Below are 24,103 nucleotides of genomic sequence, written 5' to 3' on the forward strand. Positions count from 1 at the left end.
AATAACGTTTTTAAAGCTACTAAATACGATCTCCAAAGACTACGTTGAATAGTTCGGACTGCTGAGCGAATCACTGGTACAACCCTTCCTACTTCCCAAGAACTGTACTTATCCAGAGCGAGCAGAAGGGCTGCCAAAATCACTCTGGACCCCTCACACCCAGCACACTGCCTCTTTGAACTTTTACCTTCTGGTCGACGCTACAGAGCACTGCGCACCAGAACAGCCCGACACAGAAACAGTTTCTTCCCTCAGGCAATCCATCTCATAAACACTTGATGATGATAATTGTGGAACCAACATCACTACTTGCTATACACTTTTATACACATATACACTTATTTAACAACACACTTTACATGCCAATTTGCACATAACAGCTGCACATATAACGTTGTATATAGTAATAAACACGTACATACACTCGTCAATTTGTATATTTGCACTCACTACTTACTTCTATTTAAAAAAAATACACATTTATTATCTGTTTTTTGTCCTGTCTCTATTATCCTGTTGCACTGTAGAAGCTCTGTCACGAAAACAAATTCCTCGTATGTGTGAACATACCTGGCAATAAAGCTATTTCTGATTCTGATTCTGAAGAGGTTCCCATGTGATTCTTGTTTTATTTTAACAAAAGTGTCTGGAACTTAAAATGTATAAGAAATAAAGCATTTTTAATATTTCTATAAACTATATGTTATTTATTTACACAGCTAAAATTATAAAAATTAATAATAGTACTAGTAATAGTAGCAATATAAATACCAGGATGGATCAATTAACATTTAATCAAAATAACCCAATGCAGTGACTTAAAATAACCCATAGTTGGGAAGGTGCTATAAAGCTATAACCTATAGTTAGGTTATATGTTGGGGTATTTTTAACCCGACTATTTTAACCGAGCATGAAAAAATACTATAGTAATTTATGCTAAATACTATACTTTACAAATCAATTAGTTGACTTTACTTTAAAAACTGCATAATTATAAAAATTTAGTTAAGTCAACTTAACTTCCAAGTTACAATGGGTTTAATCACTTTTTAAGTAACTAATTTTAACTCATTTTTACTTATTGCAGTAGTGTTTTTGAACCACACTAGTAAAGTGTATATATTATATTAACAACACTTCTCCGATGAATGCTTATATAAAATACTGTAGTATGTTTTAGCTTTTACTACAGTAAACTGGTCATTTGTTTATATTAGTTGTTGCTTTACCACAGCAACTATAAACTTACCACAACAGTTTAATTCAAGTACTTTACTACAGTATGGTCCAAATGTATGATATAGTATGGTGATTGTATGATGGATCAATAGTTGCATGTGCTTTGTGGGATCAGGGGTTCACAATCTTTTTTGTTAACTCAAGCCACAGATGATGATTTACTGTATGTGTCCTGTTTATTTCATTCATTCATTTTTCTTTGGCTTAGTCTCTTATTTATCATGGGTCGCCACTGCGGAATGAACCACCAACTATCTCCGGCATGTCATGTGTTTTACGCAGTGGATGCCCTACATCATATTACATTGTATTACTGGGTTACTTATTTTCATTTAGGTAAATAAAAATAACTACTATAATAACAGTAATAATAATAATAAGAAGAATAAAAACAACTGTAGTAAAATAATTTAAGTCACTGGGCCAGAGGGCCTTCGATGTTGACCCCTAACATTTGGCTAAATCTTTTAGTATCCTTTAGTATCTGTCATCTAGTTAAATCTCAAACAGGGTACAGTACATCTCTGTTCTCTTTATCATCCAGTCTGTCAGTGATAACCAGAGAAGGGCTTCAGTGACGCTGGATCTGCTCTCAGTGTAAAGCGCAGATCTGATCCCTCATTTCTCTGATATGTTTGACTTGTGTGCGGTTTGCAGAGGAGACTCTGATCTTCCCCAGAATCACTCATCTGTGTCCCTTTTCCTTCAGCTATACCTGTGTTTTATCAGAGAAATCTGATGTTGACAGCAGTTTATACAAGTAGTCTTCAGTGATATCTGTGTATATACTGCCATCAGCTGGACAAATAGAGCTCTGCAAGTTGGTAATATTAAAATTAAATTAATATTTAATTTTAAGTTTATTAGGATATAACTATTCTATTCTATTCTATTCTATTCTAATATTCATTCATTTTCCTTGGTTTGGTCCCTTATTTATCATGGGTTGCCATAGATAGAACATTTATGTTATGTTATGTTATGTTATGTTATGTTATGTTATGTTATGTTATAGTCAAGTAAAATAGTATTATATTATATTATGTTATATTATGTTATATTATATTATACTATATTATATTATATTATGTTATATTATGTTATATTATATTATATTATATTGTATTGTATTGTATTGTATTGTATTGTATTATATTATGTTATATTATGTTATATTATATTATATTATAATATATTATATTATGTTATATTATATTATATTATATTATATTGTATTGTATTGTATTGTATATTATATTATTTTCTATTATATTATATTATATTATGTTATATTATATTATATTATGTTATATTATATTATGTTATATTATACTATATTATATTATATTATATTATGTTATATTATATTATATTATACTATGTTATATTATGTTCTATTATATTATATTATATTATATTATATTATATTATATTATATTATATTATATTATATTATATTATATTATATTATATTTAGAAAATGTTCACTATTTATTTTGTTTCTGTTCCAGTTTTACTATTAATTATTTGTTTATTCATGTAATTAACATTGAAATAATGTTCTCAAAAATTCTCAAATGTAAGTTTTCATGACATTATTTATTATATTTATCTGACCAAATACAAATATCAAACCTTTTTGTATCGTCCATGATTTGGTTTTGTTTGTTTTTTATTAAAAAAAAAAGACAAAACTGCATCGATCGAACAATTATCTTTCATTCAGATTTATAAAACAGCAAAGGTAATCTAAGTGCAAAAATATGTACAAGTTACAAAATCAAATTAAACAAATTTGAAAACATTAAAACAACATCATTAAAAACTAAATACTACTACTAATACTACCTACTATCAAGATGGTAACAAGATGATATATATATATATATATATATATATATATATATATATATATATATATATATATATATATATATATATATATATATATATATATATGACTTAAAAATGTCTTTGTTTAGTTTTTGCATTACACAAAAAATATCAAACCAAGATATTTTCATTTACACTGTTAATAAGCATTAGCAAAAATTCAATTAATCATTTTTGAGAACATAAAACGGAAATTATACAATTCATACATGCAGCAGGGAAATTAAGTATTGAACTCGTCACTGTTTTTCTCAGAAAACATATTTTTAAAGGTGCCGTTCACTTGAAATTTTCCCCGGATGTTGGTAACAACCAAAGAAATCCAAATATGCAAAGACAACAAAATGAAATGATGCAGGGATAAAACACATGAAGAAAGAGAGGTGTAGAAAGGGAGTGAAAGCCCAGACAACAGCAGAAATCTCACAGTAGTTCTTCAGCAACCCTCTGCCCTTCCTCAGCGTAAATAAATATTAGCTGCTTCTGTTCAACATCTACATTAGCAGGATGATGAAGATGAAACCAGGGTGGACATTTCAGCAAGACAATGAACTACAACACAGCCAAGGAAACTCTCAAATGCTTTCAGAGAAAGAAAATCAAGCTGTAGAATGGCCCAGCCAATTTTCTGACTTGAATCCAATAGAGAATCAAAATAAAGATTAGATTTGGCAGACGAGACCCACAGAACCATCAAGATTTTTACCCCCTGTTGAAGTCTGTGAAAAACTCACACCTGAGGAATGGATGTGACTTTATTCTCCATATGAGAGGCGTCTTTAAGCTGCCATCACCAAAAAAGCCTTTCATATAAAGTATTAAATACGTTTCAGTAGTTCAGTAATTTCTCCTTGTGTCATTCCATTGTCATTACCCACAACCCATTTTTCAGATTGTTTTTTTTTTATTTTTGTGTGTGTGTTCTTTGGGTTTTTACCAAAGTCTGGTTTAAATCCATGTCAACAGCTCCGTTAGAAATAGCATTCCCAGGAAATAACATGAAGTGTTCAATACTTGTTTTCCCCATTGTATGTGTATAAAGTACTTACAATCAGTTACAGTACAATCCATATAGCAAGTAGTAGTTTAAAACATGTGAGTGCTGGAGATCCATAAGCCCATCAGAGTCGTCCACAGTGTGGCAGTGACTGTAATGGCTGTGTTTTTGAAGTTCTTATCATGGACGTAGTTTATGATGGACATTGCGCCCTCATACGCTTCTTGACAGGTGGGCTGGATTTGATCCTCCGGTAGAATAAAGCCGTGCTGCCCTTCGTCCCGTAACTCAAAGGTGAAAGAGTACGGGATCCCGATGAGTCTTGCAAAATCACGGGATGAGCCTGAGTTTGGATCTGTTAACAATATTTCAGCATCACCATCAGTCCGATTTCATAAAACTGCATTATGTGCACAAAAAAGTTCCTGTAGAAATCTGAATGCTGACTCCATAGTGAATACATTGAATATTACATGCAGATTTAGTTCTAGGCTACTCAGCTTTCATTTATGTTTCACTTGACAACAAACAGGGGTTATGGACTTTATTAATTTTTTAGAAATGCACTGATTTTAGAATTCTGTCCAATAAGCTGGTAATTATTTTGATTATATGAAAAATAATATTAAATGACCAATATTTGTCTGCGCCAGTGGTGTAGTGGTTAGTGCATCGACACATGCGCTCATGGCAACCCGAGTTCGATTCTGGCCTCGTGGTCCTATGCCGATCCTTCTCCTCTCTCTGCTCCCTATGCTTTCCTGTCAATACTCTATACTCTCCTATACAATAAAGGTTAAAACCCCTAAAAAATAATTATATAAAAAAAAAATGACCAATATTTAAAGGTACAGAGTCTATACTGTTTTGCTTAAAAAAAAACTTAATTAAAAACAAAACATGCAAAAAATAAATAAATCACATTACTAAAACATTTAAATGTTGCATTTGAATTTCAGCATCAACAATCGTGATAAATGGATATTTAAGATTTGCTAAAAGTTATATTTCTCATTGTTATCAGTAAATGTTAATAACCTTTGTATAGTTGTAATAAAATAATTATGTAGTATATTTTTAGTTTTTGTAGTATTAGTGTATATTTATGCATTTGCTACAATCCTGTTAGACACTTTTTGAGACTTCAAAATTAAATTCCCAACATATTGTGTCATAAATATTACATTAAAGGTGCTGTATGTAAGTTTTTGAGTCTTCTAAAGCATAAAAATACCATAATATGTTTGCAGATATTTAAGAAACATGCTGAGTGAAAATTCTTGTTTATCTGAAAAACAATGCTGAAGTCAGATATTCTGCTTTGAAAATGTTTTTTCCGTGCCGGAACGCTCTTTGTTTTGGTAATTTTAACCTTGCCAATGCCAGTTTAGCCAATTATATTTCAGCACCCTGGTTTGCCTTAGTGGAAAACCGCATATTTCATTGATTCATTCAGAAAGGCTCTGAAAGCATGTATCCGTGACTGAAATGCGACCTCTGGTGGACAGTAGCAGACTCCGAAATGAGATGCAGATTCAGTTCCACATGAGGTTATTAATTAGCAAATGATATAAATTTTACAATCGTAAACATTAGGTGAGCAGGTTACATTGTAGCCGCGTGTCCTAAGACCACTCTTTGTGACGCAATACACAGTGATTGCAATTTGGCTGTTTGCACCAGACAAAACACAACAGAAAATTAAATACAGCCATTTAGAGGCTCAGAATTTTAAGGTTATAATCTAATTAATACATATTAACCATGTTTAGCCTTATTAAATGTTCACGCTGAATCACTGATATGTGTTTAGTTATAATTCAATTTCAAACGTTTTATTTTATTTTCAAGATCTGAGGTGAACTATCTGCTGCTGCTTTCAGTATATGGCAATAAATGTCATGTAAAATGACATTCAAACTCACATTGTTAGCATTTAACACGTACTAAAGCACAGGTTTACCTGAGGTGATCATTGTTTTCTGTTGTCCGCCTGTGAGAAATGATGCCGTTCCTAATATATTAATTCGAGGTGTTGGTTTAGACAAAAACTCCTTTTAATATGGAAAATATTCCTTCTATCGGGTGCTGTTGCTTTTATTTAGAACACTGTTTAAATCACTCGCTCCTGTCCTCAATCTGGCAACCTGCGCTTCCGTTTGTTTTGATGCAGGAGTGCAATACCTAGTTCAACCACTGGGTGTCAAACCTACATACTGCACCTTTAAAACAACCCTTAAAACAACACACTTATGTCACTTTTTTAAAGAAGACACTTGGCAGATTAATACTGAAGTGAAAAAGTTATAAAAATTGTAAAATTAATTTTCTATAACATGTTTTGTTTGAGAAAAAAGGTTGTGTTTCAAATTCAAAGATTCACATTTTTTTAACAGGGCATGTGGCAAAACCTTTATCAAGATTTGTACAATACCAATGAAGTAAAAACAAAAACAGAAGAAAAAAGGATAACAGAACAGCACCAGGGAAAAAAATATTTCCGTTAAACAGAAATTGGTGGGGGGGGATTATACAAAGGGGCTAATAATTCAGGATGGCAAATAATTCAACTGTATGTATAAATACATAGATGTAAATAACATTAAATAAATATATCTATAAACAAAAATATATTGTGCTAATGACTAATGTAACTGATACGCATCCCCATGAAATATATTCCAAATCAAAAATTGCATGTACTACTTTGGTTAGACAGTTTTGCTAGCAATGTGACTTTTAAAATGGCAAAAGAAACCTGAATGTCATGTTAAACCCACTCACACAGCACGTCAGGAGAACTGCCCACTTTGTAGCTTTTCCCATGAACTGCTTTGATGGCTTTAGCCGCAGCGAGACCGACCTCCATCTGCAAACACAGGCACATTTCACACAAAACTGTGTAAGCCTGAAAGCTTTCCAACCTAACACCCCCCCCCCCCCCCCCCCAAAAAAAAAGCTGTCTCTTCTGCTTACCAGCTCGTCGTAATTGGGCGCAGAGATGTTGGGGTGTCCGTAGGGGACGAGGATCAGCTGACCGTACGAGTGGATGGTGAGATAACAGAGGAGATGATTCTGATGAGCTCCCAAAAAATCAGTCAGAGCTTCCGCCTCCGGCTCAGAAAGAGCCGTCGCACCATTATAAACCTCCGAACAGCAGTTTCTGGAGATCCCGACCACTATAACAAAACACAGATGTGAGGATTCTCCAACACAGACTCATTGAAAATATGTGCTTTAGCAAACTTTAGCAATACACTGTTAACGATTTTTGTAAATTAGAGAGTTTTTAACAGTAATATGAACTGTATTTTACAGTTTTACCATATTTTATAGTTGCTTTGTGAAAATTACTGTAAACAGTATTTTACAGTAGGGCTGTGTGATTTGGGGAAAAGAACTAATTCAGATTATTATTTTTTTTTTGACAGATATTGTGATTTCGATTTAATTTGTGATTTAATTTTGTAGTAAAGCTTCAGCTCAATAATATGTATCGTAGCTTCTTACAGCTAAAATACACAGAGTGTTAGCTAATAAAAGGAACTGAAAAGATATTAACTTCCTGTTTTCAAATTGTTTTTAAAATTTTCAGAAATGAAACACACATTTTTCTCTAGAGCAAACAGTAAGCACACAAAAAAATGACCTTACCTTTCTGTAAACAAGTTGAACTCAAATTAGATAGTGTAGCTTATTATACAAGCAAAAAATAATAATTATAAAAATACAGAACACTCAGCACACTAACATGGCTGAAGCAACTCTGAAATTGTACTTTGCTGTTGCTTGCTACTAGATTGAGTGTCTTTGAATTGACTTTTTTAGCAAGATACTCCTCACTCGCCTGTGGTGCTTTTTTAGGTGCTGGTTGTTGTATTTCCTTGTGCTGTAGCAACAATTCTTACAAATTACCTGTTTTTGTTCGGTGTCTGTGACTTTGAAACCGAAATATTACTATATTACCGATGTCCTGTTTTTCTTTGATATTAATGCATCTATTAATGCTTCTGAAGCGCAGATGCCATCATCCCACTTGTTCACACTTTTTTTGTTTTTATTTGTTTTTTATTGTGGGCATTCTGCATATTTCAGTTGCACAATTCTGATTGGGCAAAATGAGAGTACACTCAGTTGGCTAGTAAGACTATCACACACAGACGGCAGTCACGCATTTGCTCTGGGCAGGGGAAATTAAATAATACAAATACAGTTTAAGTCAGAATTATTAGTCCCCCTGTTTATTTTTTCCCCAATTTCTGTTTAACGAAGAGAAGATTTTTTTTCAGCACATTTCTAAACATAATAGTTTTAATAACTCATTTCTAATAACTGATTTATTTTATCTTTGCCATGATGACAGTAAATAATATTTGACTAGATATTTTTCAAGACACAAAAAAAATTAGCTTAAAGAGGCTAATAATTTTGACTTAAAAATGGATTTAAAATAATTAAAAACTGCTTTTATTCTAGCCGAAATAAAACAAATAAGACTTTCTCCAGAAGTAAAAATATTATCAGACATACTGTGAAAATTTCCTTGCTCTGTTAAACATCATTTGGGAAATATTTAAAAAAGAAAAACAAATTCAAAGGGGGTTAATAATTTTGACTTCAACTTTCATATCGCAGCCTCTTGCGATTAGCTAATCGCAACGTTCAAATTGCGGTTCGATTGTGATTAATCGCACTGCCCTATTTTACAGTGAAAATATACATGAAATTCTGTAAAAACATACACAGCAAGATAAACAGTGCTGTAAATGTAAATACTGTATTTTTGCTGTAATTGATTAACAGTAAGTTACTGGCAAACTGCTGCCAGTATGACAAGAAATTGTTAACAGTGTAAATAAAATATTTGACTGCAGTTTCTAGGTAAAATTAATGTTATGGGTCAGTATGACACCAACAACTTTTTTTCCTTTTCCCATGAATGATATTTACAGCGACATATTAGGGATGAATTAAGGATTATTTATTATAAATAACATCAAATAAATACCACAAAAGAACTTAACAGCCAAGTTATCCAGGTTAAACAAATCAAATTAATTACTATGCGGTGCATTTTTTCCTTACATTTGCTTTTGAAAATACAGACATCGCCCTCTAGTGGATGTTCTCTGAAACATGCAACAAAATGTAATCGAAGCAACATATTTTTTATGTTTCGCCAAATGTAGGAAGAGGCACGGGTGTCAGTGAGCCGGGTATTCATTTTTTGATATAACCAAACACAAAATGTTCACTGCAAATATGTAAAATATAGACAGAAATGTTTTGACTGATGAAACATGATAAGAGTCAACACCTCCCATCTCAGGCATTTTCATAAGGTTAATATTTTAATATTAACCTTATGAATTTTAATATTATTAATTTATCTCTCATATTTTACAGATGGCCGAAGTATTATTAATTTTTTAATTATTCAAATAGCAAAAAGTTAATTTGCTGTGCTGGAAATTTTTAGTGAATATTCACATTTTGTGTGGATTTAGCAACACAAGAAATGATGTGATGAAAGTCATTTTGATAATATTTTAATTAAAATATATCAAATAAAAACACACTCAGAAATGTTTATGCATTTCTCAGTGAATATAGCCAATAATGTTTGAGCATTTAAACAACACAGTTATATTGAACAGTTATATCCATTAAAATAAGAGTTTGTTCACCAAACATCTTTGGGAATAGAAAGGTGAACTACTGAATGATAAAAGATGAACTACTGAACTACTAATAGAACAACAACAGATATCAGCCTCATCTGGAATGATGACGAGTCTGCATACAGAATGGAGATAGAGCAGCTGGCTTTATGGTGCAGATACAACAACCTGGAGCTGAATACACTCAAAACAATGGAGATGATAGTGGACTTTAGGAGAAACCCCCCTGCACTCCCCCCGCTCACCATCATGAACAGCACTGTGGCTGCAGTAGAGTTATTCAGGTTCTTGGGCACCACCATCTCTCAAGTGGGACGTTCACATATACTCTATTGTGAAGAAAGCCAGGCAGAGACTGTACTTCCTTCTTCAGTTGAGGAAGTTCAACCTGCCACAGGAGCTGCTCGTACAGTTCTACTCAGCTGTCATCCAATCCATCTTCTGCACTTCAATCACCGTCTGGTTCGGCTCAGCTGCCAAAACCGACCTCCGTAGACTACAGCGAATAGTCCGTACTGCTGAACGAATCCTTGGCACTACCCTTCCTACACTTCAAGAACTGTACTCTTCCAGAGTGAGTAAAATGGCTCGCAAAATCACTCTGGACCCCTCACACCCAGCACACTGCCTGTTTGAACTGTTGAACTACGGAGCACCGAGCACAAAAACAGCCAGACACAGGAAAAGTTTCTTTCCTCAGGCCATCTACCTCGTGAACAGTTAAATATTCTCCCTACTGTGCAATAAACGTGCAATACTTTCTCATACGCACTTGTACTCAGCACCTTATAACAATATATAATGCAATACTTTCTCATGCGCACTTGTACTCAGCACCTTATAACAATATATAATGCAATACTTTCTCATGCGCACTTGTACTCAGCACCTTATAACAATATATAATGCAATACTTTCTCATAAGCATTTGTAGCACCTTATAACTTGTATATTTCTAACAAATCTTTACATACAATTCATCATCCAGAGCTCTTTTATATGTATGTATGTATGTATCTATATGTGTGTGTGTGTGTGCGTGCGTGCGTGCGTGCGTGCGTGTGTATGTGTGTGTGTGTGTGTGTGTATGTATGTATGTATGTATGTGTGTGTGTGTGTATATATGTATGTATATATATATATATATATATATATATATATATATATATATATATATATATATATATATATATATATATATATATATATATATGATAATAAATCATTAGAAACTACAAAATTTCAACAAAATTTCATATTATATTTATAAAGTTATAATTATAAATATTATATTATTATATTTTTTTTATTTTATTTTTTTATTTATTTATATTTTTTATTAATTTTTATATTTATTTTTTTTATAATTCTCTTGATTTTTTTTTTTTTACATTTTCATTTAATATATTTCCAAAACATATATATTTTTTTAAATTCTTGCTTAATTAGTACTACTTTTTTGGCTTTGGTTCTAACTAATCTAATGTATATGATTTATGATTTAAGATATTATTGTAGAGTATCCTATATAAAATATGTATATATTAATACATATTATTAATACATATAATACTGTATATATTCATGTTTACAGAAAAGAAAAGAAAGATGTTACTGACTTCCCCAGTTTGCGTAAAAGTTGCGGTTGAGATCAGTGCCGGAGCATGTGGAGTTTTCATGACATGGTGATCTGGACTTCCTCCATAGTCTAGTCTTCAAAACACAGATGATTTTAGTAGATATTATACATTCATCAAATGTATGTCGATGAAGAATCCATAAAAAGAATGAAACTCACTGAGCTATTCAGCCAGGAATAAATATATCCATCCATGTTCAGCACTGGGGTGATGTAAAAGTCCAAGTTCTTTAACAACATGTTAATCTTCGAGTCTGTTTTGTAGGACCCCAGGATCTTTTTTACCATAAAAAAACAGATTAAAATATGTTTTTATGTAGAGAAATGCCCATAAAAAATGAACAAATTCAACCCCATTCAAGTTCTCTTGTATAGGAATGTCAGAATCAAAAATTATTCCAAGACTCAGGAAGATTACTTTTCTGAGATTTTAATGTTCTTGCAGCAATGGAACAATAGAGAAGAAGCACAAGAGGTTTCATTCTGGTTGCTCAAAGGGCAGTCCTTCGAGGCCAGTTTTTATACAGGCATACATACAGATGATGAAGCATTGACTTTAATCATTAGTCTAAACTAGGAGTGTCAAACTCATTTTAGCTCAGGGGCCACATGGAGAAAAATCTATTCCAAAGTGGGCCGGACTGGTAAAATCAAGGTATATATATAACTTAACTTGTTTTCTTTGTTTTGATACGATCAACGTAAAGCATAAAGCTGGAGCCTGAGAAAAACAGTTCGTAACTTTTTGATTTAGTGGCTAATTCATATGAATTTGTACGATCTTGTTTGTACAACTTAGTACGATTTGCCGCCAATGACAGTTGGGTTTGGGGTGTGGTTGAATGCCACGGCTCCTTTTTTAAATCGTACATGTCCTCGAGAGAACACCCAAGTGTGGTGTGGCAGAGCATAGATGTGGTCTTTCTCTCTGAGAAGGCTGTCAAACTGACACTTATTCAGGCTTCTGGATCGGATGAAATTTTCAGTTTGCAATTGCGCCATCCAGTGGATGGAACGGATTTAACCTGTTTGTGGGCCTGATCTGGCTGTGTTTGACACCCCTGGTCTAAACAGTTTGTTTGGTAGAATGTTATTGATCATTAATCAAATCATTTTCAGCACAAAATTCTTGCAACTGGCACATTCCAACCATTCAGCGGACTGAAAACTACAGTTAAGCATGTGATTATATCAAAAAGCACAAATATTTATAACATTAACTTTGGGTTTCTTTAAAAATATACATAAATAAAAATAATAGAAATAGAATATATATGGAAATGAATAAAATTAATTTATGTAATAAGGGCAGTGAAGTGTATTTGTGTATTAAGTTTTTGTAGTCTTCGAAGGATCAAATTAACAAATTAATCTTGGAACAAATTAAAGCAGTATCCACATTCTACATGATTAAAAATGAATGATTATTGAGAGTTAAATTTTCGATTTATAATGCATTATAATTTATATTTGTGAAGTCTTTCTTTAGTGTCATCAACTACTGTACAATGCAGCATTACATTCATTACACAGTAGATGGAAGTATCAGTATTTTTTAGATTAACTATACAAAATCTGGAGTATAGTTAAGAAATGTAATTGTTTCTAGGCCTGCCACGATATCTTTTTTGTTAAATTTATTGCGATAAACAATATTATTGTCATTTTAAGACCTTTTTATGCCACTCATTATATAATGACAGAATGACAGTATATGTACACTATAAATGCACAATGTAGATACACTCTTCCAAAGAACACACAATATTTTATTCATAAGAATATTTCATTTGATTATAGTCATTTTAGCAATTTAATAATTAGGCATTGGAATCAGAATGTGAAAATGTATATCTTAAACAAATAAATAATAATAAATGTTAACAAAAAAGTGTGAGGTAAAACGTAACAGGGGCTGCTATATCTGCTACCACATCTATTTTCAGTTGTCAGACACCCACATAAAAATATGCTAAAGTAATTTATAGCAAATACTGTAGTGTTTTTCATTCATATTGACACTGACACCTCCAGTAGTGATAGAGATGTTGCACAATCAGCTAAAATGTTGCGAGAATTGGGTTTTATGTATGGGCGATATATATTGCATCACCAAAAATGAGGTCATGTCCATGCGATAAGTCGATATATTGATTATTGTGACAGGACTACTTGTTCCAGAGTCTTAAAAACATCTTAAATCAGCATTGAAATGTGCAATTACTGATGCAGTGGATGTGATATTTCTGACATTGCAGTTGTATGCCGTAATGACTAAACACTTCATGATATTTTTGGGGGAAATCTCACCTCTTTAACAAAATGCTGGCAGAAAGCTGGAGCGATCCATTCCCTGGCATGAATCCCACAGTCTATCCAAATGGCTTTCTTTGGTGCGATGCTGCTGAAGCCAATCTGCATATCAGATGCAAACAAACCAACCCATAATTTACATTTATTCACCATGGCAACATTTCTCATTTCAACCATATATACATTTCACTTAATTAAATAATTAAATAACTAACTAACTAAATAAATAAATCCTAAATTTGCACTAGACACTGTCTTAAAATCACTCCATATCTCTATAAAAAACATTGTGCTTTTCTGAGTGTGCCTCACCCAGGTGAGTGGGCTTGACAAACCACCTGCAGAAATCCTCTCTCTCCATATACACCGGACACTTTACTTAAATTCCCTCTTACAAGGACTCAATAAGTAAAACACTGTTTACTTTGTGAATGGACGACAAATCATATTGCACTATTTGTTTTCATCAACCTTACACACCTCCTTTGCACAATATCCTGCACAATATTGTTCTGTCTTATTCAAAAGTACTTGTATAGTCTGTCTTATGGTTATGTGTATAGTTTAAGTATGTATAGAATATGTATAGTTAGTAGTAAGTATAGGTAGATTACCGCTTCGGTTTGTTTAAGTTTAAAATACAAGTTTAAAATAGCTCGTATGCCCAGTGTTGTGCTTATATTTTTGACCATGCTTATTTATGTGGCACCGTGTTCCCGTGAGACATGATATTTCACACATGTAGCGGAATGACAATAAATTTCAACTTGAACTTGAACTAAAGCTGAAATATAGATATGTAGACATGAAAATATACTAAAGATACCCTTCTCTGACATTAAAATAAGACTAATTTGGCAGATTTGGCATAATTTTATTAGTGACTTGACTTTATTCGACTAAAATCGACTTTATTCGCTTTTTTAAAATTTTTATTTGGATTTTGCCTTGTCTCAAACTCTCTGCCTTTTCCTAATACACTTCTGTGTGTGAAATAAATCAGTTGGGAAGATCATAATAATAATTATGCACACAAAAAAAGTCTTTTGCCGCTTATTCAAACTTCTAATGTGAAATGAGTTGAAACGACTCAATTCTTTTGTATTTTTCTTTTTGGAACAGCTTTATTGTTTTATGTTCAATCCACTTAAATTTGTAAAACTTGCCTATAGCACTTATTCACTGTTGCTCTTATAGTTGTGTAAATTGCTTCCTTGTCCTCATTTGTAAGTCGCTTTGGATAAAAGCGTCTGCTAAATGTAAATATAAATATAAATATAAAACTTAATCAATTTGTGTTGGGACAACATGAAGGAATTGTGTGGAACCCTGCAGTTTTTACAGTGTGTTTTGATGTGTGCACATTAAATACCTTTAGTAATGTAATGTTCCTCTTCTCATATGTTTGTCCATATATCATGGTGGACACAACGTCTGGGTTTTCCCTTTGCATCTGATTCATCCAGGCTGATATCTGTATGGAGAGACTTATCAGGTCAGTAAAGTGCTTTTCACCCTCTGGTTAACCCTGAGTTATCTTTTTAAAGACTTAGAACATTCCACACGTGTAACACGTGTTCAGACTTGTAATTTGTTCCCCTTGGTTTGTTTGGTCCACATTAATAGATCTTGGTGCATTTACTGTTCACACTGTCATTCATAAACTCCAACCTGAAGAACCCATCCATGCCTTTTAATTCACCAACAGACACGCATTTATCAAATTTGAGATCTTTTATGAGCTATTCCATGCCCATGGTGCATAATATGAAAATGCAATAGTTTTTGTATAAACTTGAGGTATGTTTAAAAAGCAAACACAGCAAAAACTACCAGTTCATGATGAGGGGGTCAAAACTTTAGGATTTTTTATACTTAAAAAAATAAATAAAAACCATGATAACAATATAAGTGGACCTTAGAGAACAGTACAAAATGACCCTTTTACTGTAGGTCTGAATCAAAAAGAATAATCTCACCTCATCCATGGTATGGTATTTTGTGTAGTCATAAGATTTGTGATCCAGTCCACCAACCAATCTGTGTTAAATAAAATGTGTTTATTTACCTGTATTCATTCAACAGAGGCGTGCATGCTAAGAAACTTCAAAACAAGAACAACAATTGATCTGATTGAAAGGGATAGTTCATCCAAAAATGAAAATACTTTCATTTAATCACCCTCTACTTACACCAAATCCGTATGGGTTTCTTTTTGCTCAACACAAAAGAAGATATGTTTATAATGAGACAGTCAAAGGAAGCCATTGATTCCATAGCATTATATACCTACTATGGATGTCAATCTTTCATAATTAACAATACTTTTCAGAATATTTTCTTTTGTGTTCAGCATATGAAATAAACTGCTGATTTGAACTGTACTTTTTACAAAACAAACGGTGAGTAAATTTATTCTATTTACTATTTGAATAATCTGATATTTTTAATTAATGCAGATTGAAGCAAATTACTATTATTATTGAAGTAAATTTTGTTACTTCTTTTGAATTATATTCATTTTTCTTTTTCCTTTTTTGTGTTAATTTGTTGTTAATTCAGAATCTTAGTGGATTTTTAAATTAATTGTAGCTCAATAAATTATTATGTCCAATTAATAAAACTAAACATGTATATTTAGATTTATTACCTGAAAATAATGATTTTTTTTTGTAATGATAATTACATTTTTTAAAGAGTCTCATTTGAAGCATTTATACTACAGTAAATGCTTCAAATGAGATTCTTTAAGAAAAAATAAGATAAAGTTAAAACTTTAAATCTACTCAGAATTTTCCATTAATACTAGAAGGTAGAGCTGCATGATTCTGGCTAAAATGAGAATCGCGATTTTTTTTGTGCTTAAAATCAAGATCACGCTTTTCTCACGATTCTATAGATGTAAAATAAAGGTTAATATAGGCTATTATTACTGTTATTTTTGAAACGTATTGTAAAACAACAATAATAATATTATTTGCAGGTCTGCTGTTGGTTAAAATGCTAAATTTTGAATAGACTTTGAATGATGGACTTGAACAGACTTTCACAATATTCAAAGTGATGACATCAGAATACAACTATTCATAATTCTGACGTTGAATTATTCTGTTTTGAGACATATGCTTGCAATCTGTCACTGACAACATTATTAGACCAATTTTTCTACTGGTAAAATCATTTGCCATTATCAGCTTCCCTCTTGCATTATATTCAGCATTATATACAGTAGGCTAGAGTAGTTATACTGACACTTTATTCTCATGCACAACACTGTGTGCTCGCTATGAAAGAAAAACATTAAATGCTTGTCGCAATCATTAATCTAAAATGCGATATGATTATTTAAATGATGTGCGCGCTTTCGGTTTTATTTTTACTGCTAAATGCGGTTCATACTTCCCAAACGATCGCTCTGTGCCACAAACTGAATGTTATTTACAACTTTATTACCTGTTATTCACAGCCTATGCAGGTTCTGTTCACTAAAGTAGACATCATTCACAGACACGCGCCCGAACTCTCTGTGGTTACAGCTCACGTGTGATTTAGTGGCTAATTCGTACAAATTTCAGTCATACGAAATTGTACGATTTTAAAAACCAGGCATGGCACTAAACCCCACCCCTAAACCCAACCGTCATTAGGGGATGACCAAATCGTACTAAATTGTAGGAATTAGATCATACAATTCATACGAATTAGGTTAGGGTTAGGTTAGGTTACTTTATTTATGCCCGAAGGTAGATTTGGTTTGCAGTCAAGAGTCCTCATCTCACAACAGTGCCACACAAAGGAACTCACACAGTAACAACAACAAATAAACATTAGGACTTAAAACATACAAACACTTAAAAAGTATAAATGAATAATCACTTCAAGTGTCCCCCCCCCCCCCCCCAAATAAATGTTTAAAACGATCTAAAATATACAGGTCACCAAAATACCTCTGCTTTAGTCTATGCCTTATTTAAATATCTAATGGCTGCTGGTATGAAACTATTTTTGTATCGTTTCGTTCTACAGCTTAAAACTAAAAACCTGTGAGGAAGGAGCTGAAACTCTGTGTGTAGGGGATGAACAGTGTCACTTAAAATTGAATTTGTGATTCTCTTTAGCTGCTTGGTGTACACAGCCTCTAGATTAGCTTGTGACACCCCAGTTAGCTTACTGGACCACTTAACTATTTGATTTAGTGAGTTTTTATTCTTGACAGAGAGATTCCCAAACCATGACACCAAAGCAAAGGATAGATTGGATTCAAGAAAAGCATGGTAAAATAAAATCATCATGTGTTTATCAATATGGAAATGATTTAGCTTTCTCAAACAAAATGAGCCACTAAATCAAAAAGTTATGAATTGCTGTGAGATTGTGTTGGACTTCGCGGCCGCGAATACATCATTACAAGAAGACAGAAATGACATTTTTTGGGTGAATTACACCTTATAAATACAGTATGTGACTCTTTCAACACCATTTGGAGGTGTCCACGTTGCTGAGGAATGTATGTAAAATAAAGACTTGTGCGGCCGCCTTTGTTTCTCCTGAATTTGAAAATATGATTGGCAGAATTGTAGAAATCCTGGACTAAGATCGTCTAGGAGGTCAAATGGAGATCGCAATATTTTTTTGATTAATCGTGCAGCTCTACTAGAAGTAATAACATTAAAATCTAAATGGTTATAGACAAATTTTACAACATATGATAGAAAATTTATGAAAGAACTATGTTATTAATATAGGCTTCTTGCCATTAGTCAGGGCCCCCTAATTACCCGGGGCCCTGTACATATATAACACTCAGATTCATTTTTGTATTATTTCATAAGGTTCAGGAGAGTGTGCTGTTTTGTGTATGCTTTGTTTTTAGTTAGAGTAGTTTAGTTTAGACGTTTGATATGTTGAAGATATTTCTTTCCATGATTTTTTTTAGATTTAGTTTAATTTGTTTAATACAGTTATATGTTTTGTTATATTTATTTCTTCGATTTAAGCACCTCTAACTACCTCCTCTCCAACGGGTAGATTATCATTTATTTATTTATTGGAAATATTTTTTCACTTGTTTTCACTGGAAGTATGGGCAATAAATAATCAATAATATTAACATCTAAAAGGACGTAACATATAATATAACATAGTACTTTTGACAATTCATTGACCTACATACGACTAAGATCGTCTAGGAGGTCAAATAGAGATCGCAATATTTTTTCGATTAATCGTGCAGCTCTACTAGAAGGCTTGAAATATTTAATATTGTTCATTTTTAATTTCCTCTCAAATGTTATAGTCTTGAAATCTTACCTGTCCTGGGCAACTAGTGCCAAAATGACCAAAGCGGATGTGATCGAGCCCTGCATTTTTCTTTAGTTATCCTCAGTTCCTCAAACTAACTGTATGGAGTTGAATGAGTGTGACTTATAAAGCGATCCTAATCTGATTAAGATACCGTCCAAGAAAACACCCCAGCCCAGAAAGCAATGCACAGATAACAGTGTTAATATGTAAACCCATGACCAGTGTCTCCACCCAACAGAACAGCATTTTGATCTGGAATTTTAGCATGCAGATTATCATAGTATCTAATATCCTGAGCTGTTTTAAGGCAGCACCTCCTGTAATCAGGCCATTTGATACTAAGAATATCCACCAATTAACCTTTACTGTTCGGTTGTCTCATATTTGTTATCTGTTGCTTTGATATTACAGAAGTTGTTATCGTTTAATGATTCAGTAATGTCACAAGTCATCAGTAATGATATCTGAACAATTCCTGAATGATGTGTGCTTCCTTCAGGCTGGGTGTCATTATTAAGCCTGAATGTTATATAATTTTATCATGGCATTAGATTTTGTATGGACAAAATTAGTTCAATGGTCAACATGTCATGAGTGTCATTTTATTTTTTAATTCAGTGCTTAGTACAGTTAAATTAAAGCAACAGTACAATTGAAGTAATTAAAAAATCAACAATAAAGGGGGATGGTGGCACAGTTATTGATGCAACTATAATGTAAACAACAATATAATGTAATGTAAATAACAATATAAGTGTCACAAACGTTGTCACAGTTGTTATATATATATATTTCTTTCTTTCTTTCTTTCTTTCTTATAATAATAAAATAATAACAATAATGACAAAAATACTCATTATTATTATTATTATAGTTAATTATTATAGTTAAAAGTTAATATTTTAAAATAGTATGTATTGTTATCTTTAACAATGCACATACCTCATTTATTGGTTGATTCATTGATTTATTCATTTGCATGCATTCTCTATGCATCATCATAATAATAATATTCCTTATTTTTCATTTATAGATGAATTGTCACCAGGGGCAGACTTAGTAATTTGGGGGCCCTAAGCAATTTCAGGTATGGGGCCCAAGCATTGAAACTCAAAACATTCTCTCTCTCTCTCTCTCTCTCTCTCTCTCTCTCTCTCTCTATATATATATATATATATAATTTGTTTATTTATTTTTTTTTTTAATAAAATAAACTGCATGTTAAAAAATATTTTAACCTTTATTTTCTTAATGTAAAATTAAATACAATAAATTCACAAAAAAACAAGTTCACAAACTAACTATACAGTTAATTGACCATATTTGTGGTTAGATTATAATATTTGCATGGCCAGTACAGAAGGAACGTTCCACTATTCATGAAGGCCCCAGTTTTGAAAATAAGTAATAACATTAAAATCTAAATGGTTATAGACAGATTTTACAACATATGATAGAACATTTATGAAAGAACTATGTTATTAATATAGGCTTCTAACCATTAGACAGAGCCCCCTAATTGCCCGGGGCCCTGTACATATATAACACTCAGATTCATTTTTGTATTATTTCATTAGGTTCAGTGTTATGGGAAGCAGACGGACAAACAAGGTGAGTAGATTAATAACGGTGTTTATTTACAACAGTAAGCACACAAGGAGAACTGATGATAAGTGACTGGAGTTTGGTTATGTTGAGGATCCTTTGAGGCAGCTTGGATGACAGACACCGAGGGAGACCGAATGCACACACCAGAGGGCTTGCGGGGAAGACAGACTGACGATAAACACAAGGCAGACAGGATACCGGGAACACTGGACAGACTAGGAGAAACAGAGAGTAGGTAAGTACAATTTTGCTGAGATCGAGGGTTCGTGATTACCAGGAGGTGTTCACTCAGAGTCCGCTTCGTAGGAACGAGACCGGACAATGAGTGAAGTGAGGTGTGTGCTTATGTAGTGTGTCTGAGTGATTGGGTGCAGCTGTGCGTGGTTAATACTCAGGTGAAGGTGATCGTTGCGTGATGCTGGTGGAAGAGCCTGGCCAATCCGTGACATTCAGGAGAGTGTGCTGTTTTGTGTATGTTTTGTTTTTAGTTAAGACCTTTGATATGTTGAAGATATTTTTTTCCATGCTTTTTTTATTTTAGATTTAGTTTAATTTGTTTAATACAGTTAGTATGTTTTGTTATATTTATTTCTTCGATTTAAGCACCTCTAACTACCTCCTCTCCAATGGGTAGATTATCATTTATTTATTTATTGGAAATATTTTTTCACTTGTTTTCACTGGAAGTATGGGCAATAAATAATCAATAATATTAACATCTAAAAGGACGTAACATATAACATAGTGACTTTGACAATTCATTGACCTACATATGTTTAATGTTAATGTAATGTGTAATATAGTAGTATAGTATAGTATAGTGTAGTGTAGTGTAGTGTAGTGTAGTGTAGTATAATGTAGTATAGTATAGTATAGTATAGTGTAGTGTAGTATAATGTAGTGTAGTATAGTATAGTATAGTGTAGTGTAGTATAATGTAGTGTAGTATAGTATAGTATAGTAATTTTTCAAATATAAGAAGTCACTGAAGCAATGGTAATTTATTGAATAATACAGTACCTTTATGAGGAAAACAACCACTAGATGGAGACAGAGCTGGGCTTAAAGTATTTGCAGGATGTTTTTGCTGATTTTTTTTATTCACATTAAATAGACATTAATGACATAATGAAGTATGTTTAATAAACATTTTTATACATTTCATTTGTTACAATTATTAAACGATGTTTGAGAAGCCAAAAAAAAAACCGAACCCCACATTTTGTATTTTGAGAGTGCCATTAAATAATGAAGGAAAAATCAGGCTGGAGAAAAAGAGTCAGACAAAGTGGAGAAAATGACTGCTAATGGCTACCGTCAAACTTTATTTGTACAGCACCTTAAAAACATGAATGTTGACCAAGTGCTTCCCAGACAGGACAAAATAACAAACAACTAGAGAAAACACAGTATTTTGTCCAATATGTTAAAAAAAAGATAAATAATTCAAAATAACTGTACAAATAAGACCTACACATTTATAAGCAAAACATTAATTATAAGAATTAAAAAACTTAATGTAGGAGAAGCTCTGCTTTTTAAAGGTAATGTATTCCAGAGTTACTGAGAAAGATCTGTTTCCTGTTGTTTTCAAACAGGAATTTGGAACATTTAACAAAAGCTGAGGACCTGAGAGATCTCAGGAGAATACACACTTAGGAGTTCAGGTCAGGGCAAGTCCATGTTAATAGAGCTTTACAAACATAGGTTAAAACTTTTGCTCCTACTTTATTTTAAGTGGCCTTAACTAATATGTACTTTCACTGAAATTAATTGTTCGTTACAATACTTATTGTTTTACATTGTACTTATGCTTGATTAAATACCTGCATGTCATTACATCTGTAATTTATGTAACTGCATTTTTATTTACACTATTGACCATCCCTTAAACCCTAACCCATCACTAAACCTACCCATACCACTAAACTTGTCCTTAACTCTACCCATTCCACACAGTTACTTTATGTTGTCCCAACACAAATTGATTAACTTAATATTTTTTTTCTACAAATTTAAGTGATTGAACATAAAATAATGAAGTTGTCCCCCCAAAAATCTCAAGAATTGTGTTGATTCAGCTCATTTTAATTAAGTAGTTTGAACAAGCAGCGAAAATCATCTTTATAATACATTATGAACACAGTAAGTACATTATATTTATTTATTTTACGTAAGTACCTAGTAGTTAACCCCACTTCATTCATAGTGGGACCAAACTTTCAAATGGTCCATTAGTTTACACAGCTAATTATACAGTAGTGCAACATTGCAACGAAATTCTCATAGAAACCTTTTCCCAAAGTACAAATAAAGCCTCGGGCTGATGTTGTCCTGCATTGTGTGTTTTAGGCCTCGTGGTGCAGTCTGAACATGATGCTGTTGGCCGGGATGAGAAATAGACTGTTTATGAGCATCAATTTGCACAGGAAACCACAAGCATTTTAGCATCACTTGTTGAGCAAAGATATGCGCAGTGTGTTTCGGTGAATGTCTTGGCATGCATTGTCATAAGTAGTCATTATTTTGTTTAATCCAGAGAGGAATCCAGAGTCTCTGGGACCTCACAGGAAATTTCTTGGTACAAGCTGTTCATGCCAGTTTTGGTCCCGGTTGATAATGGTTGTTGTTATTATCGTCTTAGTTGTTTAGAGAGCAGCACATGCATACTTTCTGCCTATTACTTTTGTTTTTGGCTGGAGGAGTGCATTGTTTGTATTCTCATACTGTGGATGGATGGATGGATAGATAGATAGATAGATAGATAGATAGATAGATAGATAGATAGATAGATAGATAGATAGATAGATAGATAGATAGATAGATAGATAGATAGATAGATAGATAGATAGATGGATGGATGGATGGATGGATGGATGGATGGATGGATGGATGGATGGATGGATGGAGTCATTATAAGAATATCTGTAATTATAAATAATAGAATATCAATAATAATAGCATATTAGGCAAGCTGCAGCTGCACTTTGAAACTGCTTATTATTTATATTTAATGCAACACTGTGCATTTGTTCAGTCTGTCTTAATTTTTTGGCATGAAATGGTCTCACACAAGCTTTGCAGGGAAATTATGTCATGCGTGCTCAGTCTAATGTGTCTGGTATGTTGGGAAAAAGATCCACATTGCCCAGCGCAGATCCTGCTGTTTTACTGCATGACAGAGAGACTTAACAAGCTTTATTAATGACTATAGCTTGTTGACATGATTCTGTTCATTGTTTACAAAGTTTCTTCACACTCTTGTTGTAAAAATAAAGTCAAACATATGGTATGACAATAAAAACTTGCATGGCTATAGTATTTATAAACTGTTTAACTAGTGAATCATTGTATCATAACCACTGTAGATCAAATACTGTAGTAATGCTGTAAGACGATTAATTATTAGTTCAATCAGTTCAGATG

At 32.7% G+C, this 24,103-nt stretch overlaps 1 protein-coding gene across 1 annotated transcript; it reads right to left on the reverse strand.

Annotated features, from left to right (window-relative positions):
• Window positions 1-3,504: 3,504 nt before the first annotated feature.
• Window positions 3,505-19,184, reverse strand: cpo (carboxypeptidase O). The gene is made up of 9 exons (XM_056452829.1): window positions 19,076-19,184; window positions 15,745-15,805; window positions 15,138-15,239; window positions 13,763-13,867; window positions 11,612-11,728; window positions 11,433-11,526; window positions 7,109-7,311; window positions 6,917-7,001; window positions 3,505-4,487 (listed from the first exon to the last, which is right to left on the reverse strand). Exons 1-9 carry the CDS (start codon window positions 19,129-19,131, stop codon window positions 4,222-4,224), a joined length of 1,089 nt encoding a protein of 362 aa, XP_056308804.1. The 5' UTR covers window positions 19,132-19,184; the 3' UTR covers window positions 3,505-4,221.
• Between the last annotated feature and the right edge of the window lie 4,919 nt (window positions 19,185-24,103).

Source organism: Danio aesculapii, chromosome 1, assembly GCF_903798145.1.
Source record: "Danio aesculapii chromosome 1, fDanAes4.1, whole genome shotgun sequence".
Lineage (NCBI taxonomy): Eukaryota > Metazoa > Chordata > Actinopteri > Cypriniformes > Danionidae > Danio > Danio aesculapii.

What these genes read in the sequence shown, in the direction of transcription:
- cpo (XM_056452829.1), bottom strand. Translation starts at nt 19,131, where the DNA reads ATGCAGGGCTCGATCACATCCGCTTTGGTCATTTTGGCACTAGTTGCC. An exon ending in AATACCATACCATGGATGAG is followed by an intron (nt 15,240 to 15,744) that starts GTGAGATTATTC and finishes CTCTCCATACAG; the next exon opens with ATATCAGCCTGGATGAATCA. An exon ending in CTTTTACGCAAACTGGGGAA is followed by an intron (nt 7,312 to 11,432) that starts GTCAGTAACATC and finishes GTTTTGTTATAG; the next exon opens with TGGTCGGGATCTCCAGAAAC.